General features: G+C 47.1%; 1 protein-coding gene across 5 annotated transcripts in view; it reads right to left on the reverse strand.

Annotated features, from left to right (window-relative positions):
- Positions 1-20,496: 20,496 nt before the first annotated feature.
- The window catches only part of LOC146184560 (tudor domain-containing protein 1-like), a 279,793-nt gene continuing 277,872 nt past the window's right edge, over positions 20,497-22,417 (reverse strand). For 4 of the 5 annotated variants that reach the window (XM_084609423.1, XM_084609424.1, XM_084609425.1 and 1 more), the window contains one exon: positions 20,497-21,117. In XM_084609423.1, coding sequence (XP_084465549.1) covers positions 20,596-21,117 — 522 coding nt within the window. In that variant the 3' untranslated portion in view covers positions 20,497-20,595. The remainder of the gene's footprint in view (positions 21,118-22,417) is intronic. The other variant, XM_084609426.1, reaches the window with a different exon arrangement.

Genomic DNA, 22,417 nt, shown 5'->3' on the forward strand with positions numbered 1-22,417 from the left:
GTGTCCCTTTATTACCGTGGTAGCCAAGTGTTTTGCATTAGATGGCAACGACTGGTCAAAGCACAGTGTGAAATTAGCTTGAACATTGCCAACACGTCTTACTGACCTAAGCGAAACTGCAATTTTGGACAGCAAGGACTGAGTAAATACCAATTGTGGTTGCTTATATTGCGGCCAATGATAATCTAGAAACTGAGATTGGTGTGTAATAAAAATGGGAGAAGCCACTCCAGACAGAGATTCCAGTGCTCTTAAAAAGGTTCGCACAGTTAGCAGCTCAAATCGAGATTTCAAGTCATGTACACGGGCCTCTAAATAGAGGACTGCATTTGAAACTGTTCTTGGCAACCCCAAACATAGTCGTAAAGCACGCCTCTCCAGTAGCAACAAAGGTCGTAGTTTGTAATTAGGACTGCCCGAGAAAAGAACACAGCCGAACTCCAGAATTGGTCTCAAATAAGCTTTATAGAGAAACAAAAGAGTATCTCTACGCATACCGAATTTCTTATGGCTAATTCGAATCAGGCGACCAAGGGCTCGTTCACCTTTCAGGCAATTACTTTTGATATGAGGCCGCCAGTCTAATTGGGAGTGGTATAATACACCCAAGTATTTTAATGATTCAACCTGTGAGATTTGTGAACCGCAATACATAAGGGAGATATAAAGAGGGTGTGCCGGTGGGAAAACGAGTACTGAGGATTTCTTCACGTTGAGAGTTAATTTTACTTTACCGAGCCAAATTTCAAGGGCATTCAAGTAGGCTTGCAATAGCTGATATAAGGAATGAACATCTCGTGCAGAAGAGAAAAAGGCAATATCATCCGCATACACGTACAATTTTATATTTGGATGAACAGGAATATCTCTCATTAATATATTAAATAGCAATGGAGACAGCACCGATCCCTGAGGCACGCCTCTAGTTTGGTAATAAGTTTCAGAAGTTATAGAACCTCTCGTGCAGAAAAATTTTCTATTGCTTAAGAATTCTTTTAACCATGCAAACATGTAAGAAGGCGACCTAATTTCGTTTATCTTATTCAACAGAATAGAATGTTCTACACTGTCATATGCTTTGGCGATATCCAAAGTGACCAATGCCGACACTTCTTTCTTCTTCATTGCTAACCTAATTCTACTTTCCAAATCTGTATGAGCCGTCCAAATGGAGCACCCTTGACGAAAACCAATTTGTGCATCATTAAATACATTCAGGGTCATCACATGGTTTGTGAGGCGGCGGTGAACTATGCGTTCAATAAGTTTCACTAGATTTGAAGTCAGAGAAAAAGGCCGAATATTATCCAAATCAAAGCCTTTTTTCGGATCTTTGAGGCTTAGTATAATTTTTGCAACTTTCCAGTCTTGAGGTAACCAAGCATTTTCCAGAGAAAAATTGACAATATTCAACACCTCCGAGCTGTGGTCTTGCACTAAAGCTTTCAGCATAGCCACTGTAATACCGTCACACCCAGGAGCTGCAGGTTTCAGAGCAGCCGCTATACAATGCAATTCCGGTGACTCAACTGCAACGAAATCAGCACGTGGTGTAGGTCGAAGTAAGGGAGCCACCGTTTGCGCTTGAAAGCGAATAGCAAGACCGTTCGCAATTTGTTCAAGTTTCGCTTTTGCTTCATTGGGTGCTAACACCTCTGACTCGGTTACATGTGGTGGAGAAGAATTTTGGTTGCGTTCCATGAACCTATACAATGCCTTCCGATTAATTGGATTAGAGAGATAGATATTCATATTAGCATTATACTCATCCTTTGCTATACGAATAGTTTGTTTAAATGAAGCCGCAGAAAATTTATAATTTATCCAATTTTGGGGACACTGGTTATGGGAAAGGCTCTTCCACGCAGCTTTTCTACGACGGAATGCTTTCTCACATTCTTCGTTCCACCATCCGCATGACATTTTGTTAGGGACAGACGATTTCACAGTGAACACTGAACGCTCAGTGGCATCTAGCAGTGAAGAGAGTGCTTGTTGAGCACGTTCAGAATGCTGAGATGATGCTATTGAGGAAAAAGAGGAGTTCACAAACTTTTTAAATAGTTTATGGCTGACAAATTTTTGTTCACAAGTAGTTACTCTAAGGGGAGTAGATTCTATATTAAACGTAACTGGAAAGTGGTCGCTAGATGTACCACAATCCACCGTAGCCCATGATGAGACCCTTACTCCATTTGCTGCTAACGTTAAATCAATTACTGACCTAGCAGATGCTCGCATGAAGGTTATGCCTGGACTATTACAGCAATGCACATCATTTATAGACATCCAGTTCCAAAGTCGCTGCCCACATATATCTGAACGGTAACCCCAAATAACATGGTGTGAATTAAAATCGCTAGCAATAATCAGTCCGTTGGTTGAACTCAAAAGATCACTCAAATCATCTGTTGTACGGACACCTGTTGGGAAGTAGACATTTGCAATAGTGAGAGGAGCAGACTGTGTAATTGCGATATCAACTGCAAGCAGTTCGCAGTCTTGTCGTAGAATTTTTTGTGACACCTTCGCCCGATGAATTGTTTTTGACGAAATTAATGTTAGCAAGCCGCCACCCCGGCCGCTAGTACGATCTGATCTAAAAGTTCTAAAATACTTTAGAGAAAATGGCCGATTTGGCAAAAGCCAAGTTTCTTGTAATAAAACTATGTCTGGGTTGAAATTTGAGATAAGATTCTGTAAATCGTGAAACGAAGATGCAATTGAACGACAATTCCACTGTAGTACTTTTAACCCCGCCATGATTATTGTAGAATCCGGGAGGCTGTAACAGCCTCCTTTAAGACATCAATGTTATTCTGAGCATTAGGGGAACCTTTTTTACTTTTAGTGTTAGAATGGGCGGATTTTGAGGGAGAGGAAGAAGCGCGACGCTTCTGGGACGAACATGGCATCTCTACATCCAATGGGTAAACGGTGGACACGTGGTTATCCACAGGACCCTGTCCCTGTACTTTCATTGACAAAAAAGGATCAGGCGTCGTCTGGGTAGAATCTCCCTCAACTGAGGCCCTAGCAACCATAGGAGCATGGCATTCAGCTATACCAGGGTTGCCAACTTGCAAAGCTGCAATTTCGGTCGAACCAATCTTTGTAGCTATGACCTGTGACACAGCCTCTGTAAATGTGCTTAACATACGCTCGAAGAAACCCTCAAGAGATTTCTCAACAGCTGAGATAACCGACTTTGTTATGCCTGTTTCCACATCTGAAGCTATTGTTTTTGCACAAGCTGCATATGAATTCCTCTTATGGTCTAGCTGGGCATAGGCATCTGCTCTAGAACACCTTTTATGCTGAATGATGTTAAGAACAGTTTGTTCATCTGTGCGTTTTGGGCATGTACCATCATCAGCAGGGTGATCTGCGTGACATAGTGCGCAAATTACCACAGTAGAAGTGCACATGTCAGATGAATGGTTGTCTCCGCACTGTCTGCAGCGTGATGCGGACTTGCACGCCTTGCTGCTGTGTCCGAATCGCCAGCAGTTTTTGCACTGCAAAGGGCGAGGCTGCAGGGGATCTACACGGTACACAATGGGCCATACTTTAATCTCTGTTGGACAGTTAGCCCCGGCAAACGTCGCTATCATTGATTCTGTCGGCACCCTAGAGCCACCAGCATCCCTGCTGCAACGGAATAGTGACAAGATGCCAATGCCAGCCTCATTAAATTCTTCAATCATTTCTTGCGGAGAAGCCGACGAATCCACGCCGCGTATAATACCTTTTGCACATGCCAGCTGTTCAGGTATAAAAGGTTTAACAGGCAATGATGCAAACGATGTGCATCTAAGCAAGTCCGACACACACTGTATATTCGAGGACTTACATAGGATACCTCTCCTGCCAAACGGACGCACCTCGGAGATTTCTAGGTAGTGGGGAGTGACAGCCTTTAGCTGCTCCTGGATTATTTTTGGATTTTTCAACTTCAGGAATCCATCCCCAATTGGTACAAATGCCACCGGTATTATACTTATTCCATTTCGTCCGAAAGATTCCAAGTCCAAGCTTTGGGCCGGCAGACTGGCAAACCAGGATGCCGAACCACCCCCTGGGGAAGTTAGAGACATAGGCCTAATTGTACATGAATCCTAGGTTCGGTTTAAAACAAATACTGGCCAATCCCCCGACGTGAAATGGCCTCACCAGAGAGAACGGTCAGGCAGAGAGAACGGTCAGGCTTGCAGACAAGACAGGATCAACAGTCAGGAGAAGAATGCAGAACAGCACACCAGATTGCGGACAGAATGATTCTTCCTTCTTCCTCTTCCTCTTTTCTTCTCAGGAACGCCGGCAACAGGAACGGGCGGGCACTTCAACGTCTTCTACTGCGACCCATTTCGCTCCTTCTTCTTCTAGCTCTAATGCACGTGTCACTGCCCCCTCCTCTGGAGCATCGCCCCGATGCGGTGTTACTGTCAGACAGAAGAGCGGGGAGAGAAAGCGTTCTAGAGTTACATCAATAGTCTGACATCATGGGGTAGACTACATGCAGCCTGAAAGTCAGTCGGAGGTTCGCTCGTAGTAGGGCTTCATTCGCACCACATGCACAACGTCACTGCGCTTGCCGTTGTGCGATGAATGCGCCGGCGAGGCTGGTACAACTTCATACGTTACGTCGCTGAGGTGGCGGACAACAAGGTAAGGGCCGAAGTAGCGGCGCAGAACTTTTCGGACATCCCGCGGCGACGAACGGGCGTCCAGATCCACACATAGTCGCCCGGGTTGTAGGTAACGTAGCAGCGTCCAAGGTTGTAGCGGTCAGCATCGATCTGCTGCTGGCGGTGAATACGCTGTCTGGCCAGTTGCCGCGCTTCTTCCGCGCGCTGAACATAAGTGGCGACATCGACGTCAAGTTCAGCCTCACTGTCAGGGAGGTCCACGGGTAGCATAGCATCCAGGGGGGTGGTTACGTGGCGACCGAAGACTAATTCAAACGGAGTGAACCACGTCGTTTCTTAATTGTTGTGCGGTATTATACGCAAACGTTGCGTATGGAAGAATTTGGTCCCATGTTTTGTGCTCGACATCAACATACATGGAAAGCATGTCGGTCAAGGTCCTGTTGAGGCGTTCCACCAAGCCATTTGTCTGTGGGTGGTAGGCTGTTGTACGTCTATGGATGGTGTGCGTGAGCTTCAGTACAGCCTGAGTGAAGCGACCCGTAAATGCAGCTCCACGGTCGGTAACGATAGCTGCAGGAGCCCCGTGACGCAGGACTATGTCGTGGACAAAGAATTCGGCGACTTCAGCATCACTACCGCTTGCAAGTGATGCAGTTTCCTCGTACCGCGTCAAGTAATCCATCGCGACCACAATCCACCGTTTTCCAGTGGACGACTTCGGAAAAGGGCCGAGGAGGTCTATGCCAATTGGCTGAAAGGGGGTCTTTGGGGGTGGTATAGGCTGCAGAAAGCCAGCTGGTCTCAGAGGAGGAGATTTGCGCCGTTGGCAATCACGGCATGTTGCTACGTATTTACGCACTGATGGTAGTAAATTGGGCCAGTAGTACTTCAGCCAAATCTTTGCCAGTGTGCGACTGATCCCAATTAAGTGGCCGGCGGATGGTTCATCATGACAAGCGCTCAGGATTTCGGGCCGTAACTGGGATGGCACCACAAGCAGAAACGTCTCCCTGGCGCTGTCAAAGTTGCGCTTGTAGAGCACTCCACGCCGTAGAGTGAAGGACCGCAGCCCACGACGAAACAAACGGGGTACGCTAGCATTAATACCCTCCAGGTACTCAATAAGTGGCGACAACTCAGAGTCGGTCCGTTGAAGTTGCGCCATACGAGAGATGCTGACGGCAAAAAGGGTAGGACAATCATAGGTGATGTCTTGCGTAGCCGGTTCCACGGGTGCTCGTGATAAACAGTCTGCGTCTTGGTGCTTCCGGCCCGGCTTATAGACGACTGTCATGTCGTACTCCTGTAACCGGAGGCTCCACCTGGTCAACCGCCCAGAAGGATCTTTAACGATGGCTAGCCAGCATAGCGAGTGATGATCACTGACAACACGAAACGGTCGCCCGTAGATGTACGGTCGGAACTTACTCAGAGCCCAGATGACGGCAAGACACTCTTTCTGTCGTCGAATAGTTCCTTTCCGGACGAGAAAGAGTAGGCGACGACTCGTTCTGTACCATCCTGCCACTGTGTGAGGATCGCTCCGAGGCGGACATTGCTGGCGTCTGTGTGTATATCTGTGTCTGCATTCTCGTCAAAATGAGCTAGTATCGGTGGACTTTGCAGACGGCGACGAAGTTCCATGAAGGCTTCGTCTTGGGCACTCCCCTGTCACCTCCAATTAAGGCTGTCAATGGCTCAGTTAGGCGAGAAAAATCTAACAAAGCGACGGGAATAGGAGCAGAGGCCCAGAAAACGTCGGAGGGCCTTCTTGTCAGTTGGGCGTGGGAAACTGGAGGCGGCGGAGGTATCGTCGGGATCTGGGAGAGCACCTTGTGCGTTGACCACATGTCCCAAGAAACGGAGCTCCTCGAAGGCGGAATAACATTTCTCTGGCTTGATAGTTAATTGCGCAGACTGGAGAGCTTGAAGGCCAATGCGCAATCGCTGCAAGTGTTGTTCGAAACTAGACGAAAAGATGACCATGTCGTCCAGGTACACAAGGCATGACTGCCACTTCAGACCAGCTAAAACAGTGTCCATCATGCGTTGAAACGTGGCCTGCGCAGAACAGAGCGCAAGCAGGAGCACCTTATATTCGTACAGACCGTCGGGCGTCACGAAAGCAGTTTTCTCGCGGTCTCGCTCGTCCACCTCGATCTACCAATATCCGCTTTTCAGATCTAAGGAGGAGAAGAACCTGGCGTCTCGGAGTCGGTCAAGTGCATCATCGATCCTGGGTAGTGGGTACACGTCCTTTTTTGTAACCTGATTCAGTTTCCTGTAATCAACGCAGAATCGTAACGTGTTGTCTTTCTTTTTCACCAGGACGACCGGCGACTTGTTGACGGCTGTATAACATTGTCTGCAAGCATTTCATCGACTTGCACTCTAATAGCCTCCCGCTCTTTAGGCGAAACACGGTATGGACGCTGACATACTGGTGGCGTGGCTGAATCGATGACGCGATGCTTGGCTATCGTCGTACGTCCGACCTTGGAGCTCGTCGCAAAACAATCTTTAAAATCAAGTAGCAGGGACGACAGAAGGTTCTTTTGATGAGGTGACAAACCCGGGTTGATTTTAACCTTCTGAAGGGCGCTGTGTGCTGCGGCATCGTCATGAAGATTCATCTCCACGGGGCAAAGATGCGGCAACCCATCTACATCGTGGAGGAAGGCGACAGCCGTTCTCTTCGCGAGGTGTTGAATTTCATTGGTGAAATTCGTCAGAACTGTCGCACAGCCGTCATTCAGGTTGACAAGACCGCGCGCAATAGCCACTCCCTCCTCGAGCAACAGCGAAGGGTTACTGTCCGCAATACCTTCGTAGTCGTGAAACTAGTCGTTCCTAACACCAGCACACTGGACCGTGGTGGCAGCATTACGTCGTCTTCGACAATACGCAGAGCATTGATTCCTGGGTCTTATGTGTCACTGCGCCAAGGCTTGCTTTGTCGAAAATGTGACTCGCGCCTCGTGTAAGTCGATCACAGCAGCGTTTGCCTGTAGAAACCCTAGCAAAAAATCCAATAGAAAACTAATAGCCTATCAGATTATTGATATTGGTTTTGTAGGTCTGCCAGAGTATTGGTCGTATGGGTATCCTAGCCTATTGGTTTTACAGGTCTGCTGGAGTGTTCGTTTTATAGGTCTTGTTGTTTATTGGTTGTATAGGTTATGGTTTTATTGGTCCTATGGCATCTGGTAAAACAGATAGGTCTGTAATGCCAGTACGCCCATAGCTGTCAATAATCTGATATACCTACAAAACCAGTAAGCTTCCTACTGGTTTTGCAGGTCTTATTGAATATTGGTCTCATCGAGTACCTGCGTATATTTACCTCTCCGGATACCTGAAGGGAGAGGGCAGCCATGTTCCATTTTCTGGGGATGAGTGACGCAGCAGGTGCATGTATACACATTTTATTCCACAATGACAGCGGCAACGCATACTGGCACATAATCGAAACATTGACTGCATCCAGGTAGCCCTCGATTCCAAGATTGCGGACTTCGGCCCGATGATGTAGTCCCTCCAATACTAAGGCACCTGAAAGAAATAAAGAAATTGCGTTACAGCTTGTAAAATAAGCAATTTCAAGAGCGCGACAGCACCACGACTTCAAGAAATCGGCGCAAATATATACCGGCAACAGCGATTGCGCGCGTATTCATGAGGAGGCAGTTCGGGGAGGCGCCGCCATTATTGAACGCCGAGGTAACAACTGAACCAACATTCCGTCTTGCGCCTCACCACAGGTTCTGCCACTTGAACACAGTGCGCACGACATTCGAAAACAGATTAGCGCTAAACAGTTTCACCAATACTTTCAAGAAATCGTGCCGACAACTTTCAAACTCAGCGCTGGGTTATATCACACCGCGCGATTCAAATTCCTTTGTTGGCGCGCACGCAACGGCATTCTGCAACACAAAGCCACATCATAGACTGACAGAGTATAAATGTCGGCCCGAATTAAGTAGCAAGTGATGCACACGCACCTGATCAAAAGCTGAACTGCGCTGGAACGTAGATATCCTCGAGAAGCACCCCGAAAAACGGCGAAAACTAGAAAACACGGAGCCCCGAAGTGACCGAACTGCCGCCGGCCCACCAGTACCGACGGCATCGCGCTCGGCAGCTCGAGCCGTACTCTTCGACGTCGACTCCTCTCGCTTCGATAGCGGGTGCAGTTGCTTGTACTCGAGCCTCTCAATCCCTTTCAACGCCCTGCTCTGCCCATGTAGGTGATTGTGACTCAACTGGGCCCTGACAGAACCGTGCTGTAACCGTGATTTCCCCTCTTCATTCAGTGATTCTGTCGCAACAGCAGCAGCGTCACGCGTCTTGCGGCGCCAACCGTACTTAGTTTATTGAGACCGCACGCAGAATTAAGTGAGAATATTTTCTGTGTCGCGGCGTTCTCAATTGTTATTGCGGTTAACACTGTACGTTACGGCAACGTTCAATAAACGGGATGAATGCGTGAGTTTTGGGGATGTGTTCGACATGGAAAAGTAAGTAATTAATATCCTAAAATCTCCAGGTGACTGATCCTGCATGTAAGACCCATAAACAAAGGCATACTGATGTATCAGACACATCAACCAATATGTACTGGTCTACAAGACAAGGTATGTATCAGCCTATGAGATGTATGGGCTTCTGTACTGGTCTGATACTTTTCTTATACAACCCACGGATAAACCTATGAAACCAATGCTATTGCCTATAGGACAAATATGTATCAGCCTATAAGATTTATGAGTTTCTACATAAGTCCCATAGAAATGCAGATACAACACATAGAATACCCACAGAACCAATACCGATTTTTATAGAACCAATAACGCTCCCAATTGATCTTTTTTGCTAGGGAAGTCAAGGCCCAGGATCAAATCCCTCGAACACCCGCGCAAGACGACAAATTCACCGACGTAGACGAAACCGCGGATGCTGATTCGGGCTGTGCACCTTCCGGCCGGGCTAATGAGGTGACCTCCAGCCGTGCGAATGCTAGGGCCCAACCACGGTGTCAAAACTTTGCTCAAGTCCTGGGCGAGGGCATGGCTCATCACCGAATAATTTGCCCCAGTATCAAGTAAAGCGACAGCTTCAGTACCATCAATTGTAACACACAGATCAGAGGTAGCACGTCGGATGCTGTCGCTACCCTGACCCTGTAAGAAATCAGCGTTTCGGCGTATCGGCGACGGAGGATCTTCGGTTTTCCCGACAGCAGCGTCCTTGCCTCCAGAGACCGCTGGAAGTAGTTTTCCCAACCTGGACTGGGAGAACGCCGTTCAGGATTACCAGCGTCTCGGCGAGGACTTGGGGAACGATAACGCCGAGGAGACGATGATCTAGAGTCATAACGGCCGTATGTTCCAGGCTTCTGACGAGCCGACAGGTGAGCTTCGATTTCGAATGGTCGTTCGCTGTTCTGTGGGCAAGGATCGTCATGCGCGAAACCACGCAGGCCCACTCGGCGATATGGGCAGGATCTGTAAAGATGACCCGCCTCACCACAGTGGTAGCAGAGGGGCCGTCGGTCCGGTGTACGCCACACATCACATTTCCGTGGCCGCTGATAGACTGGTCGAGCAGGCACACGGGAAAGACCAGGCTGCTGCACTGCTTGAGTGGCGGTATTCACATCGTAGACTGGTGCTGGCGCCTGACAGAGGACAGCTGCATATGTAGGTCTGACATCGGTCTCTAGGAATCTCAGAGACTTGTTGCTGCTGCGATGCCAGGCGCACCTCGTCCCGGACGACTTGAGATAGCGATGTAACAGACGGCGCGCTGGGACACAGCTGGAGGGCTTGTAATTCCTCCCTGATGATCGACCTGATTGAGTCACGTAAAACGGCTACGTCAGTCCCTAGCGGCATCGAAGAAATAGCGGGCCCAAGGGTGCTTACATCTCGATTGTATTGCCGGGCTCGTTGCAGGAGCGTCGCCTCCATGGTGGTCGCTTCAGTGAGGAATTCGGCAACGGTACGCGGTGGACTGCGCACCAGACCGGCTAAAAGCTCCTGCTTGACCCCGCGCATGAGGTGGCGAAGCTTTGTCTCCTCGGCCATGGAGGGGTCAACACGCTTGAAGAGGCGCGTCATGTCCTCCATATACATGCGGACGCTTTCGTTAGTGCGCTGGTTGCGGGAGTGAAGCGCAGCTTCCGCTTTCTTCCGGCAGTCTGCGTTGGGGAAAGTAGCTAGGAGATTTATGCGAAATGTCTCCCAGGTGGACAAGTTGTTTTCGTGGTCCTCGAACCATGTCCTAGCGGAGTCTTCAAGCGCAAAAAAGACGTTATGGAGCTTACGGTCGTCGGTCCAGCCGTTGTAGCGGGCGACCCGCTCAAAGGTGTTCAGCCAGTCCTCCGCATCTTCGTATACCTCGCCGTGAAAAGATGGCGATGTTCGCGGCGTGTGGTAGAGGATGGGCGCCAGAGATGCACTATCTGAGGCCATTTCCGGTGAACCGTCGGTCGAGGCTGCGTCGTCCTCGTCGGGGTGGTGAGAGGTCCGAATTCTGGTGACTGGCCGCGGAGACGGCGGCTAGGGCACTGATGAACCGGTCTGAGCTCCATGTGTTCTTATCTCGTATGCGTACGCAGGTTGGGAAGCGTATGCCCAGCACGACTCCACCAGATGTGTAACGGTTGTTACACTAAAGAATTGCTGTAACCGCTGAACGAGGGCACCAAGAGAGCTGAGTCAGGAACGCAGGCAACAGGAACGGGCGGGCACTTAGTCTTCTATTTCGACCCATTTCGCTCCTTCTTCTAGCTCTAATGTTTATAATTTTTTACCATAATATATATATGTATCGATACCTTGCTGTAGGGCCTCCTCCACTGCTCCAGGCGACCCAGAAGTGCACCAGAGTAAAGTCGTCTGCATAGAATGTATGTTTTAGGTTTGAGATAGACGCTAGAATATGAGATAGGGGAGCCATTCTAAGGTTAAAAAGGGTGGGTGACAGAATAATGCCCTGAGGAGTACCACGTGTGAGGGGAACGGATCAGATATAGAATTGGAGAGATGGAACTTGGCCGTGCAGTCGCGGAGAAATGCCGTGAGGTAGCCATACATCTTTGGACTATAGCCAGTAGAGGCAAAGATGTTTAATAGAGGATGGTGGGCAAGGTTAACAAAAGCCTTATGGACATCAAGGGCCACTATGGCTTGGATCTAGGAAGAGGGCAGATGGTCAAATTCGTGCATGAGAAAAAAAAGGTCCCGAGTAGACACCTTTTCGGAAGCCAATTTGTTGTCGGGAAAAGAAATCAGTGGATTCAAGATGAGCCTTGAACCAACTGAGCACCATCCGTTCCATGGTCTTTCCCAGGCATGTTAAAGAAACTGGGTGGAGGCTTTGAAGCGGTTTTTTTGCCTGGCTTTGGAAGTAGGGTTATAAGTGATTGTTTCCAAGATGCTGGGAGTGTGCTTTCTTCCCAATGTAAGTTTATAATGCTCAGAAAATGTTCTTTGTACTTATCAGAGAGATTTCGAATGAGTGAGTACGTAATCTGGTCTTCACCTGGGACTGACTTCCTTTTTAGCTGTTCTAGTGCCCAGTCAAGATCCCAGAGGGTAAACGGCTCATCAAGTTCTGTATTGTAAGCACCAGTGTGCGGAGAATAAATACTAGGTAGGGGAGAAGGAATGTAGAGATCGCGGAGTTGGGCTGTTAAGGCATCCGCGCCTAGCTGTGAGTAGCGGTTCTCGAAAGTGGGAACAGGAGCCCGTTGAGGCCCGAGGAGTTCTCTGAGTAAGTTCCAGGTTCTTTTTTGATTTAGTGTGTGCCATTGATGGTGTTGCAAATTTTGTTCCACTGATTCGTGTCAAGTATAACGCAGTGTTCTTTACCCTGTTGCGTCATTTTGGTGACATGCTGAGACAGGCAAGATTTGTTGGGCTGAGTGCGAAGTGCAAAAGTCGTTTCTGCCTCTTCCAGATGCGTACAAGGTAAGGGTCCGGATTACATGACAGGGCTGAAGTGGAACTCTCCTGCGTAGCTTATTTCTGGGCATGCTTGAGTGCTTTTGTCCAGCTCTGAAGACTGCCAGTAGTATGAAAGGTGCCGCAAATAGTCCGAAAAGTATTCCAGTTTGTGTGAGAAATTTTACATTTACGCAGATGGGTACGGCTAGGGACAGTGATTTGAATAATGTGATGTTTGCTGAGCATCATTCATTTTCCATCTGTAATCTGCCAGGTGATATCTCGCAGTCCGTGGCCCTCTATGAGGTCTGGCATGGTGGTTTGTTGGTGTCTGTAACCTTCCCGAGTAATAACACTGCCGTTTAATGCATCGTTGAGTATGCGACCAGGTCGGAAGGTGTGTGGGTAACCCCAGATAACGTGCGAGGCATTCAAGTCCCCACCTTTCAAGAAGTCGGAGTCTCGAAACAATCTTGAAGTGCATGAGCGGTTTGAAAAGCGTGTACTCTCTAGGTTGGTTATAAATGAATAAAGAGTGAGATGAGTGATCAAAATACAGAGTAAATGCCGTGAGGTGACATTCAAGATGAGAGGGGATGTCAATGGCCTCAAATCGGAGGTCCTGACAAATATAAGTGCACACTAATGGGGCACTAAGTCTGGAATACCTTTAAGAGCACGTGATTTTTGAATGAGAATGACGTGAGGCTGTGAGGGTCAAGTCAGGGGCCATTGTATAAAGAGTGTTCTATTGGTACTCAGGTTTCTGCTATTCCACTGTACAATGTGTGTGTTAGTGTTCACAGCCATTCTTAAGCTACGTTGGCACTCTTCTTGAGAGAGACTGAAGAGGATGCAGCAGTTGCTTCAGTGGATGTAGATGGATGGGGCCGTTTGAGAGAATGAGTTAGGAATTCCATGCTTTCGTCATCCTGACGGAGATTGTTGAGGGCATGCATGAGTTCGAATGCTTGGCGAATGGCGGAAATTTCTTTTGCAAAGTACCAGATAATAGAGTCATTCCGATCTTTTATGTGGCGCATATAATTCTCAGATGTGATAACTAGTGTGGAATCTGGAGATGTGTAAGAGAAATGTGTGGATGTTAACGTGGCAGCAGTGCAGACACAATTTATACAACTGCTGAGAAAACGTCAGGGTTGTTCTTGCATTTCCATGGCTACTGCCGGTGCTAAAATGAGCTGGAGCGTGAGGTAGTTTTTTCCTACAACTCACAGGTGCTTTTTTGTCCCAGAAACATGAAACTCATGATACACCTCCGAGAAGAACGGTGGCTTATATACGGCCACGATGTGCTGAAGAAAGCATCGTCTGTTCTTCTGCCAGTAAACAACGGGGCCATTAGCTCTACTTCCCCACAGAATACTTCAACTATACAGATTGCACTTGCATCAAAGCAGCAGTGTTTAAAAGTCAGCTGGCATTCTCACACAAGATGCACAGCAGCAGTTCGCACTACACGTCGCTGCGTTACGAAGGCCAGAAATGACTGCCGTCTTAGTGGCACCACCTGTTAGGGAGAGTGGAACTACTCTGTAAACGGTTGTCTCCTGGTCAACTTCAGCTACGCTTTGCAGCGGCAGCAGCACACAGCTGATGTTGACCAGCGGCAGCAGCGCGTGCGCGGTCGTTCATCTTGAAAAGCTTTGCATTAAATATACATGTGTATTCGGCCTACATCAGTACAATGTGATAAGGCGTAATAAGCAATTAAAAGAATTTTTCATTGGGCATTTGTGCTCCATGCAAGCTCCTGAATCAAGGCCTATATGCGACAATATGCTATCAGCTGCATCCCGCTGGAAGGCCTCGTTTGACTGCAGGCCGCAGTGTCATTGAATGTTTTATCAGCACTTGTAATATTTATATATTGTTAGGTGACAGCCTAATTATTTGCTAGTTTAATGCCCAATAAAAAAAGGCATTTCACCAGCAATCATTTTCAGCCCATTGCAGTGTGGAGAAATTACAAGGAAGATGTGTTACGATAAAAGTCCCTGTTTGTGCGGACTCGAAACAGTGCAGTTAGGTTTATTCATGTTCTGTGTAAGAGGGGGTTACAGACGAGGTGATCGCGTTAGGAAGAGATAAGAATCATATGCCACCATTTTTTATGTTCCGAGTCAGGCTTGACATCAGATAACACAAATTAAAATATAAAAAGAGCAGATGCCAACATTGCCCAGCACTTCATCTATTATTGTACAGCACATAGAACTAACAGCCAAGATAAATGGTATAAAACCAAATTTTTGTTTTACCTTTTGTTTTACCAATTGCAGCAAAGCAGTTTACCAATTGCAGCCTCAAAAAGCGATTGTCTACATCTAAGTATGCTCAGCTTACATATGCTTATTTTCCACTGCACTCATTGTTTTTAGGATATTGCATACAATAAAGTTTGTGTCATTGCTTCTCGTTTCAAACTTATTCTGCAGAGGCTTCAGAACAGCCGGAAACCAATTGCAGGCAAGCACGGCCTGCCTTCTATACTTTTGTTTGAGATACATCACTTCTGTTCACAATATCATCATCATCAGCCTGATTATACCCACTGCAGGGCGAAGGCCTCTCCCATATTTCTCCACTTAACCCGGTTCTGTGCTAGCTGCATCCACTTGACCCCTGCGAACTCCTTAATCTCATCCGCCCACCTAACTTTCTGCCGGCCCCTGCTACGCTTTCCTTCCCTTGCAATCCAGTTTGTCACCCTCAGCGACCATCTGTTATCCTCTCTTCGCACTACATGTCCGGCCCATGTCCATTTCTTCTTCTTAATTTCCACTAGAATGTCGGTAACTTGAGTTATTTCTCTGACCCACTCTGCACGCTTTCTATCTCTTAATGTTACCCCTATCATTTTTCGTTCCATAGCCCTCTGGGTTGTCCTCAACTTAAGTAGAACTCTCTTGGTTAGCCTCCACGTTTCAGCCCCATAGGTGAGTACAGGCAAGATGCAACTGTTGTATACTTTCCTCTTTAGCGATACCGGTAAGCTGCTAGTCATATTCTGTGAGTGCTTGCCAAATGCGCTCCATCCCAATCTTATTCTTCTTGTTATTTCCTTTTCATGGTCCGGATCTGCGGTTACTATCTGTCCTAAGTAGACATATTCGCCTACTACTTCCAGTATTTCACTACCTAATGTAAACTGCTGTTCCTTCCCGAGGCTGTTGAACATTACCTTAGTCTTCTGCATATTGATTTTCAAGCCTATCTTTCTACTTTTTCTGTCTAGGTCATCAATCATTATTTGCAGTTCATCCCCCGAGTTGCTTAGCAAGGCAATGTCATCAGCAAATCGCAGATTACTGGGGTATTCTCCATCTACCCTTATCCCTAACTGCTCCCATTCCAAGTCTCTGAATACTTCCTCTGAACAAGCTGTGAATAGTACTGGGGAGATTGTGTCTCCTTGCCTAACACCTTTCTTTATCGGAATTTTGTTACTTTCTTTATGCAGAACTATGCTTGCTGTGCAGCCACTATATATATCTTCCAGCACTTTCACGTATGGCTCGTCTACCCCCCTGATTTCGCAATGCCTGCATCACCGCCGAGGTTTCAACTGAGTCAAATGCCTTTTCGTAATCAATGAATGCTATGTATAGACTCTTTACAGCGCGAGCGCATGGGCGCTGCCATATTTGTGCCGCCATCGCCGGCCTTCGGGCCTTCTGGTTTGACGGCTTTCGGCGCGCTGGTACTCGGCTGCACGCTGTGGCGTACCCGCTATCGCTGGGGACGACAGCCAAAAAACTTCACGTGAATGCTCATAGTGTGTGTGTAGGTGCTGAAAAATGTAAAATTTACCTACGTATTTCATTTATTGCGTCCTCCTAACTGTCTGCATTGGCTAGAACGTTTCGACAAACCGTCAGCAGTCGACTCGTTTTTCTTTTTTTTTTTTACCAATTCTCTCTCTTGCGCTCTTTGTGGAAAACATTGTAAAACTGAATATATTACAAACTGATTATCCCCTCAAACTTTTTTTAATTTTCTTGTGCAAGGGGCAAACGCATGTTCAGACTGTGCTGGCTGACACGCATTAAGAATGTTCACCATTTAACATTGTGGACAATATTTATTGCTCAATATAACGCATGTGTAATCCCCAACAGTTGAAAAGGTATAATTTTACCTCCTGTAAACGTCCTGGCTTCAAAACACTATTACGCTGCTTGAGGGCCGCCTCGGGCGCTCACAGGCATTCACCTGCGCTCAAACGAAAGTGACTGGAAACTGCATCGAAATTGAGAACCCACAGTAGGCAGCCCAAGCAAGCGGGGATATAAATACATCTTCTCATGGTAAATTAAGTTTTATCTTTGGCCCGTGCATTAGTTTCATAAAAGCAGCAGTTATTACATATATTGCAGCAGTGCTTGTCTAATTAAATTTTGGTTTGATTTGTGGGGTTTTACGTCACAAAGCGACTCGCTATGAGTGGAGGATGCGGAGATTTCCACCCCCTGGGGTTTTTTACGTGCACTGATATCGCACAGCACACGGGCGCCTGTGTTTTCGGCTCCATCGAAAAGCAGCCGCCAAGGCCGGGATTCGATATCGCATGTCTTGTTCATTAGCTCTACTTCCTTTCAGAATACTTCGACTGTACAGATGACCCCTGCATCCAAGCAGCGGTTTTTAAAAGTCAGCCGGCATTCTTACAAAAGCAGATTCATTGAAATGCCCAAACTGACTTTTCTTTTCTGCACAATCAATTCTTAAAAATGCATATACATTAATAGTTACGTCAAGGTACTTCTTAACGCCCTGCGAAAATAACGCGGCAGCAGTGGCGCAACATGCAACTCTTCAGAAAACGTCAGGGTTGTTCTCGCATTCACTGCCGGTGCTAAAATGAGCTGATGCGTGAGGTATAGCCTTTCTCTACAATGCACAGGCGTTTTCTTGTCCCAGCAAGGAACATGAACTCTTGATACACCTGCGAGAAAAACGGTGGCCTAGCCCATGATGTGCATCTTATGTAGAAAGCATCGTCTGTTCTTCCGCCAATAAACAACAGGTTCATTAGCTCTACTTCCTTTCAGAATACTTCGACTATACAGATGACCCCTGCATCCAAGCAGCGGTTTTTAAAAGTCAGCCGGCATTCTTACAAAAGAAGCACTGCAGCAGTCCGCACTGCGTGCCGATGCCTTCCGAAGGCCAGCAATGACGGCCGTACTAGTGGCGCCACCTGTTGGGGAGAGTCGAACTACTAGGGCTGGTTATATTCCGAACATTTTTCTATCACCTGATTGATGGTATGGATATGATCAATAGTAGAGTACGGTTTCGAAACCCTGCTTGATCCTTTGCTTGATTGCAGTCTAAGGTTGTCCTGATTCTATTAGCGATTACCTTAGTAAATACCTTATACGTAACAGACAGTAAGCTGATTGGTCTGTAATTTTTAAAGTCCTTAGAGTCTCCTTTCTTGTGAATGAGGATAATGTTTGCATTCTTCCATGGTTCCGGTACCGTCAATGACACCAGGCACTGCGTATACAGGGTGGCCAGTTTTTCTAGCATGATATCCCCCTGTCCTTCAGCAAATCTGTAGTAATCTGATCCTCTCCAGCTGACTTTCCCCTTTTCATAGTTTCTAGTGCTTTCTTGACCTCGTCCTTCGTCACTGGTGGAACGTCTGACTGTTTTTCCCTACCGCCAATCTCATTACGGTCCTGACTACTTTGGCTACTGTAGAGATCTGTATAGAACTCCTCGTCTACTTTGACTATCTTGTCCATATTAGTGATGACGTTGCCCGCCTTGTCCCTTATCACATACATCTGGTTTCTGCCTATGCCCAATTTCTTCTTTACCGCTTTAAGGCTTCCCCCCATCTTTACAGCATGCTCAATTTTCTCCATGTTATACTTCCTTATATCGGCCACCTTGCGCTTATTGATTAGCTTTGATATCTCGGCCAATTCGATCTGGTCTGTTGGACTGGAAGCTTTCATACTCTGGCGTTTCTTTACCAAATCTTTCGTCTCCTTAGACAGCTTACCGGTATCCTCTCTAACTATCCTACCGCCTACTTCTACCGCGAACTCAGTAATGATATCTCTGAAATTATCGTTCCTTGCCTCTAGGGTAATGTCGCCATCCTCAGTTAGAGCTGAATACCTATTCTGTAGTGAGATCTTGAACTCTTCTGCCCTCCCCCTCACCACTAATTCGTTGATGGATTTCTTTTACTAATCTGTTGCGTTTCTTCTTCAGATTTAGGCTAATTCGGGACCTCACCATCCTGTGGTCACTGCATCGCACTTTCCCGATTACCTCTACATCTTGCATAATGGCGGGGGTTAACACATTATGAAGTTGATTTCATTTTTAGTCTCTCCGTTAGGACTTTTCCATGTCCATTTCCGGTTCTTCCGTTTGCTGAAGAAGGTATTCATGATTCGTAAGTTATTCAACTAGTAACTCCCCCCTGCTATTCTTAGAACCAATGCCAGTCACCTACTGCCTTGTCTCCTGCCTGCTTTTTCCCTACCTTGGCACTGAAGTCGCGCATTAGTACAGTATACAGCGTCTTTACTTTTCGCATTGCCGATTCTATATCTTCGTAGAAGTTTTCAACTGCCTGGTCATCATAACTACATGTAGGTGCATAGGCCTGTACAACCTTCAGTTTATACCGCTTATTAAGCCTAATTATGATGTCTGCAACCCTCTCATTAATACTATAGAATTCATCTATATTACCCGCTATATACTTATTGACAAGGAAACCTACTCCTAGTCGTCGCCTCTCTGGTAAACCTCGATAACACAGTACATGCCCATCCTTCAGTACAGTATATGCCTCATTCGGCCTCCTAACCTCACTAAGCCCTATGACATCCCATTTCATGCCCTCTAGTTCTTCTAACAGCACTGCTAAACTAGCTTCACTAGCTAGGGTTCTAGCATTAAACGTTGCCAGGGTCAGTTTCCAATGGTGGCCTGTCCAGCAGAGCCAGGCATTCTTAGTACCCCCTGCTGCGTCACAGGTCTGACCGCCGCCGTGGTCAGTTGTTCCGCCGCTGGTGACTGAGGGCCGGGGTTTATGGAGCTTATCATAGGAGGTTGCGGCCAATTACTGCACCAAGGTGGCCAACTCCTGTTCTGGTGAGGGAGTGCGCTGCCGGAGGTGTGCACCGGCATCAGGTCGCACCCCAAACCTGTTTATGCAATTCCATCGACACGCGGATTTTTTTTTTTTCATCCGGTGGAGAATTGCGCGGCACCGGGATTTGAACCCCAGTCCTCTTGCATGCGAGGCGGATGTTCTACCGCTACGCCACCGCTAGCAAGGGAGCAACTTTTAGAAACGAAAAAAAAGTCCAAAAACGTTATCTAATTATAACCGTTGCAACTGTGATTAGCCACTAGGGCAGCCGAGGCAGATCGCAATTCAATTCAGGTCAATAATTTCTCACTAAAATCTAAATCGAATTTCCCAAGCTTCTTCCACCTAAACCCTACACCACAGCGTCTCGTAAGCATATGTTACAGAAGTTTGCCGATCTATGCAGAAAGCATTTTCAAAATCAAATGTTAAAAAACCCAACTGGCCCAAATGGTACCAGCAATTTGGTGGGTTTTGATTCTTTAAAAAGACTGTTTCAACAAATTCCAACACGCTCTAACAGGCAAGTTCCGAATGTCTGATAAACAAGCCAATTGTCAGTACAAGTCCAGCTCTTTGTGCACACTAAAATTTTGGGCAGAAAGTGCAGTCTGGCAGATGCTAAACAGGAGCATGTTGCAGCAGTTCGTCATGGCTGTGGTTAGCTGGTGCAAGTTCACTGTCACCCTATCATGGATGAACTATGGCAATAAATTTAGAATGAACAAGAGCATGAAGCAGCACAAATTATTTATTTGTACCTTAACAAAAGCAAAATTGGGTTTATATTGTACACCTACAAAACAAACAAATGTCAAGTTCACCAACTTCAACTTGGGCTTCACTCAATCAGGTCGTTCAGGCACTGCTCCCCGGCAAAGATCTTCACCTTGCATGGCTGGCTTGACGAGTCCACAACTTCGTACTCGACCTCAACATTAAGCAACATTGAAGAACACTCCTTGCTCACCGTCTTCACTCCCTGCAGCATCACAGGGTTGCCAAAAACCTGTATGCCACTCATCTTCTCTGGAAGTGACCTGATGTCAGCAAGCGGCACAAAGTCATCATTGCCAAAGTCCACAAATGACACCTTGCACTTGCCATCCTCAGGCATAGAGAGCACGTGAACTCTATACCAGAGCTTATCTTCAGCAAAGCGTGCACACGCCATGTCTCCAACTGATGGTGAAGGCAGTGGAGTTGTGGGAACAGATTTGTTCAGCTCTGCCATCATAGCCTGCAATTCCGAAACCAGCCTGTGCTGATGCAGGTAGACAAGTCCATCATCAGCAACATATGAGATGATTGCCTTGGTGCGTTCGGTGGGAAGAGGCCTCTCCAGGTAATCCTTATTTGGCACCTTAAAAAAAAAAGTGATAATGTGTTTACCTAATAGTGCTGAAAGTAACAATACAATACAAACATTTAAAACATGCTACAGTTAACCAAATTTCCACAAGTGCATACAACACAGGCAAGCATACACACGGGAAATGCACAGACTATCTATTTAGTGTATTTTGTACACGTTTTCAATAATTGGCTGCTGGGCACTGCTATATTGCTCACTAGACTGCATTTTGCGCTTGGTGCTAGCACTATGGAAGCTGCAGCGGAACCGGTTTTCCTGCAGTTCAGAAAGGAAGCCCTTCAACATCTCCTAGCCCAATGAAAAGTGTTACAGTCGCCGACCGATTATTCGGACCTCACGAGGACCGCCGAAAAATCCGAATAAACAGGAGTCCGAAAAAACAAAATCAGAAAAAAAAATAACTTATTTCTATGCACTGGCATGCCCTATGCACTTATTCAGACCCCGCAACTGGCTGGAAAAAATCGTGAATACGCTGCTGGACACTCCTCCATTTGCGAGCAATCAGATCGGCTTGAATCTCGGAAAGGATCGTGTTGTCATTGTAGGCACCTGCAAGCATCGTCACCGCATTCACAAGGTCGGCATGCGACGGCAGCGGAACAGGTGGTGCGTCGTCCTCTGATTCAGATTCGTTCAGGCGGGACAGCAGGCATCTCGTCATCGTCCAGCTCTGCACATGTGAGTGCTGCACTGTCGGCATTTGAAAAGTTCTCAAAGGTGACTGCGTCTGGGATCACCCTGCCGCCACTGCGCAAGTCTTGCAGCACGTTCGCCATCTGTGGGAAGCATGTCGGACGGGAGATCCTGGGCCGCGGCATCCGCTTCACCAACTCCAACAAATCCAGCATGCCGAAAGCAGTTTCGGAGTGTGGCCGCAGTCACTGCCTTCCAGGCGTCAGCAAGCATGCTGATCGCCGACAGCAGAGTTACAGCATACTATTTGCCGGCTTCAATGCACAGAACCATGCGGCTCAGCAAGCGTGCTCTGTATAGCCCCTTCAAATTTTTAATCACACCCTGGTCCATGGGTTGAAGGACGCTCGTTGTGTTTGGTGGCAGGAATTCCAACTGAATGGATTCCAGGCCATCAATGTGGCCATGTGCACCGCAATTGTGCGTACATGGGCAGCGAAAAGATGTTGCGTAATCCAAGCTTTCGAGTTGGCTTCATACCACACGGGCAATGTTTTTACCCCCTTGAAGCATCTCAGGCTGATTTCCCAATCACAAGAATTGGGAGCTTTTCATTTCCCGACATGTTGCTGTCAACCATCACTGTGACCCG

This window comes from Amblyomma maculatum, chromosome 7 (genome assembly GCF_055883805.1).
Source record: "Amblyomma maculatum isolate TAMU_Amacu chromosome 7, ASM5588380v1, whole genome shotgun sequence".
Classification (NCBI taxonomy): domain Eukaryota; kingdom Metazoa; phylum Arthropoda; class Arachnida; order Ixodida; family Ixodidae; genus Amblyomma; species Amblyomma maculatum.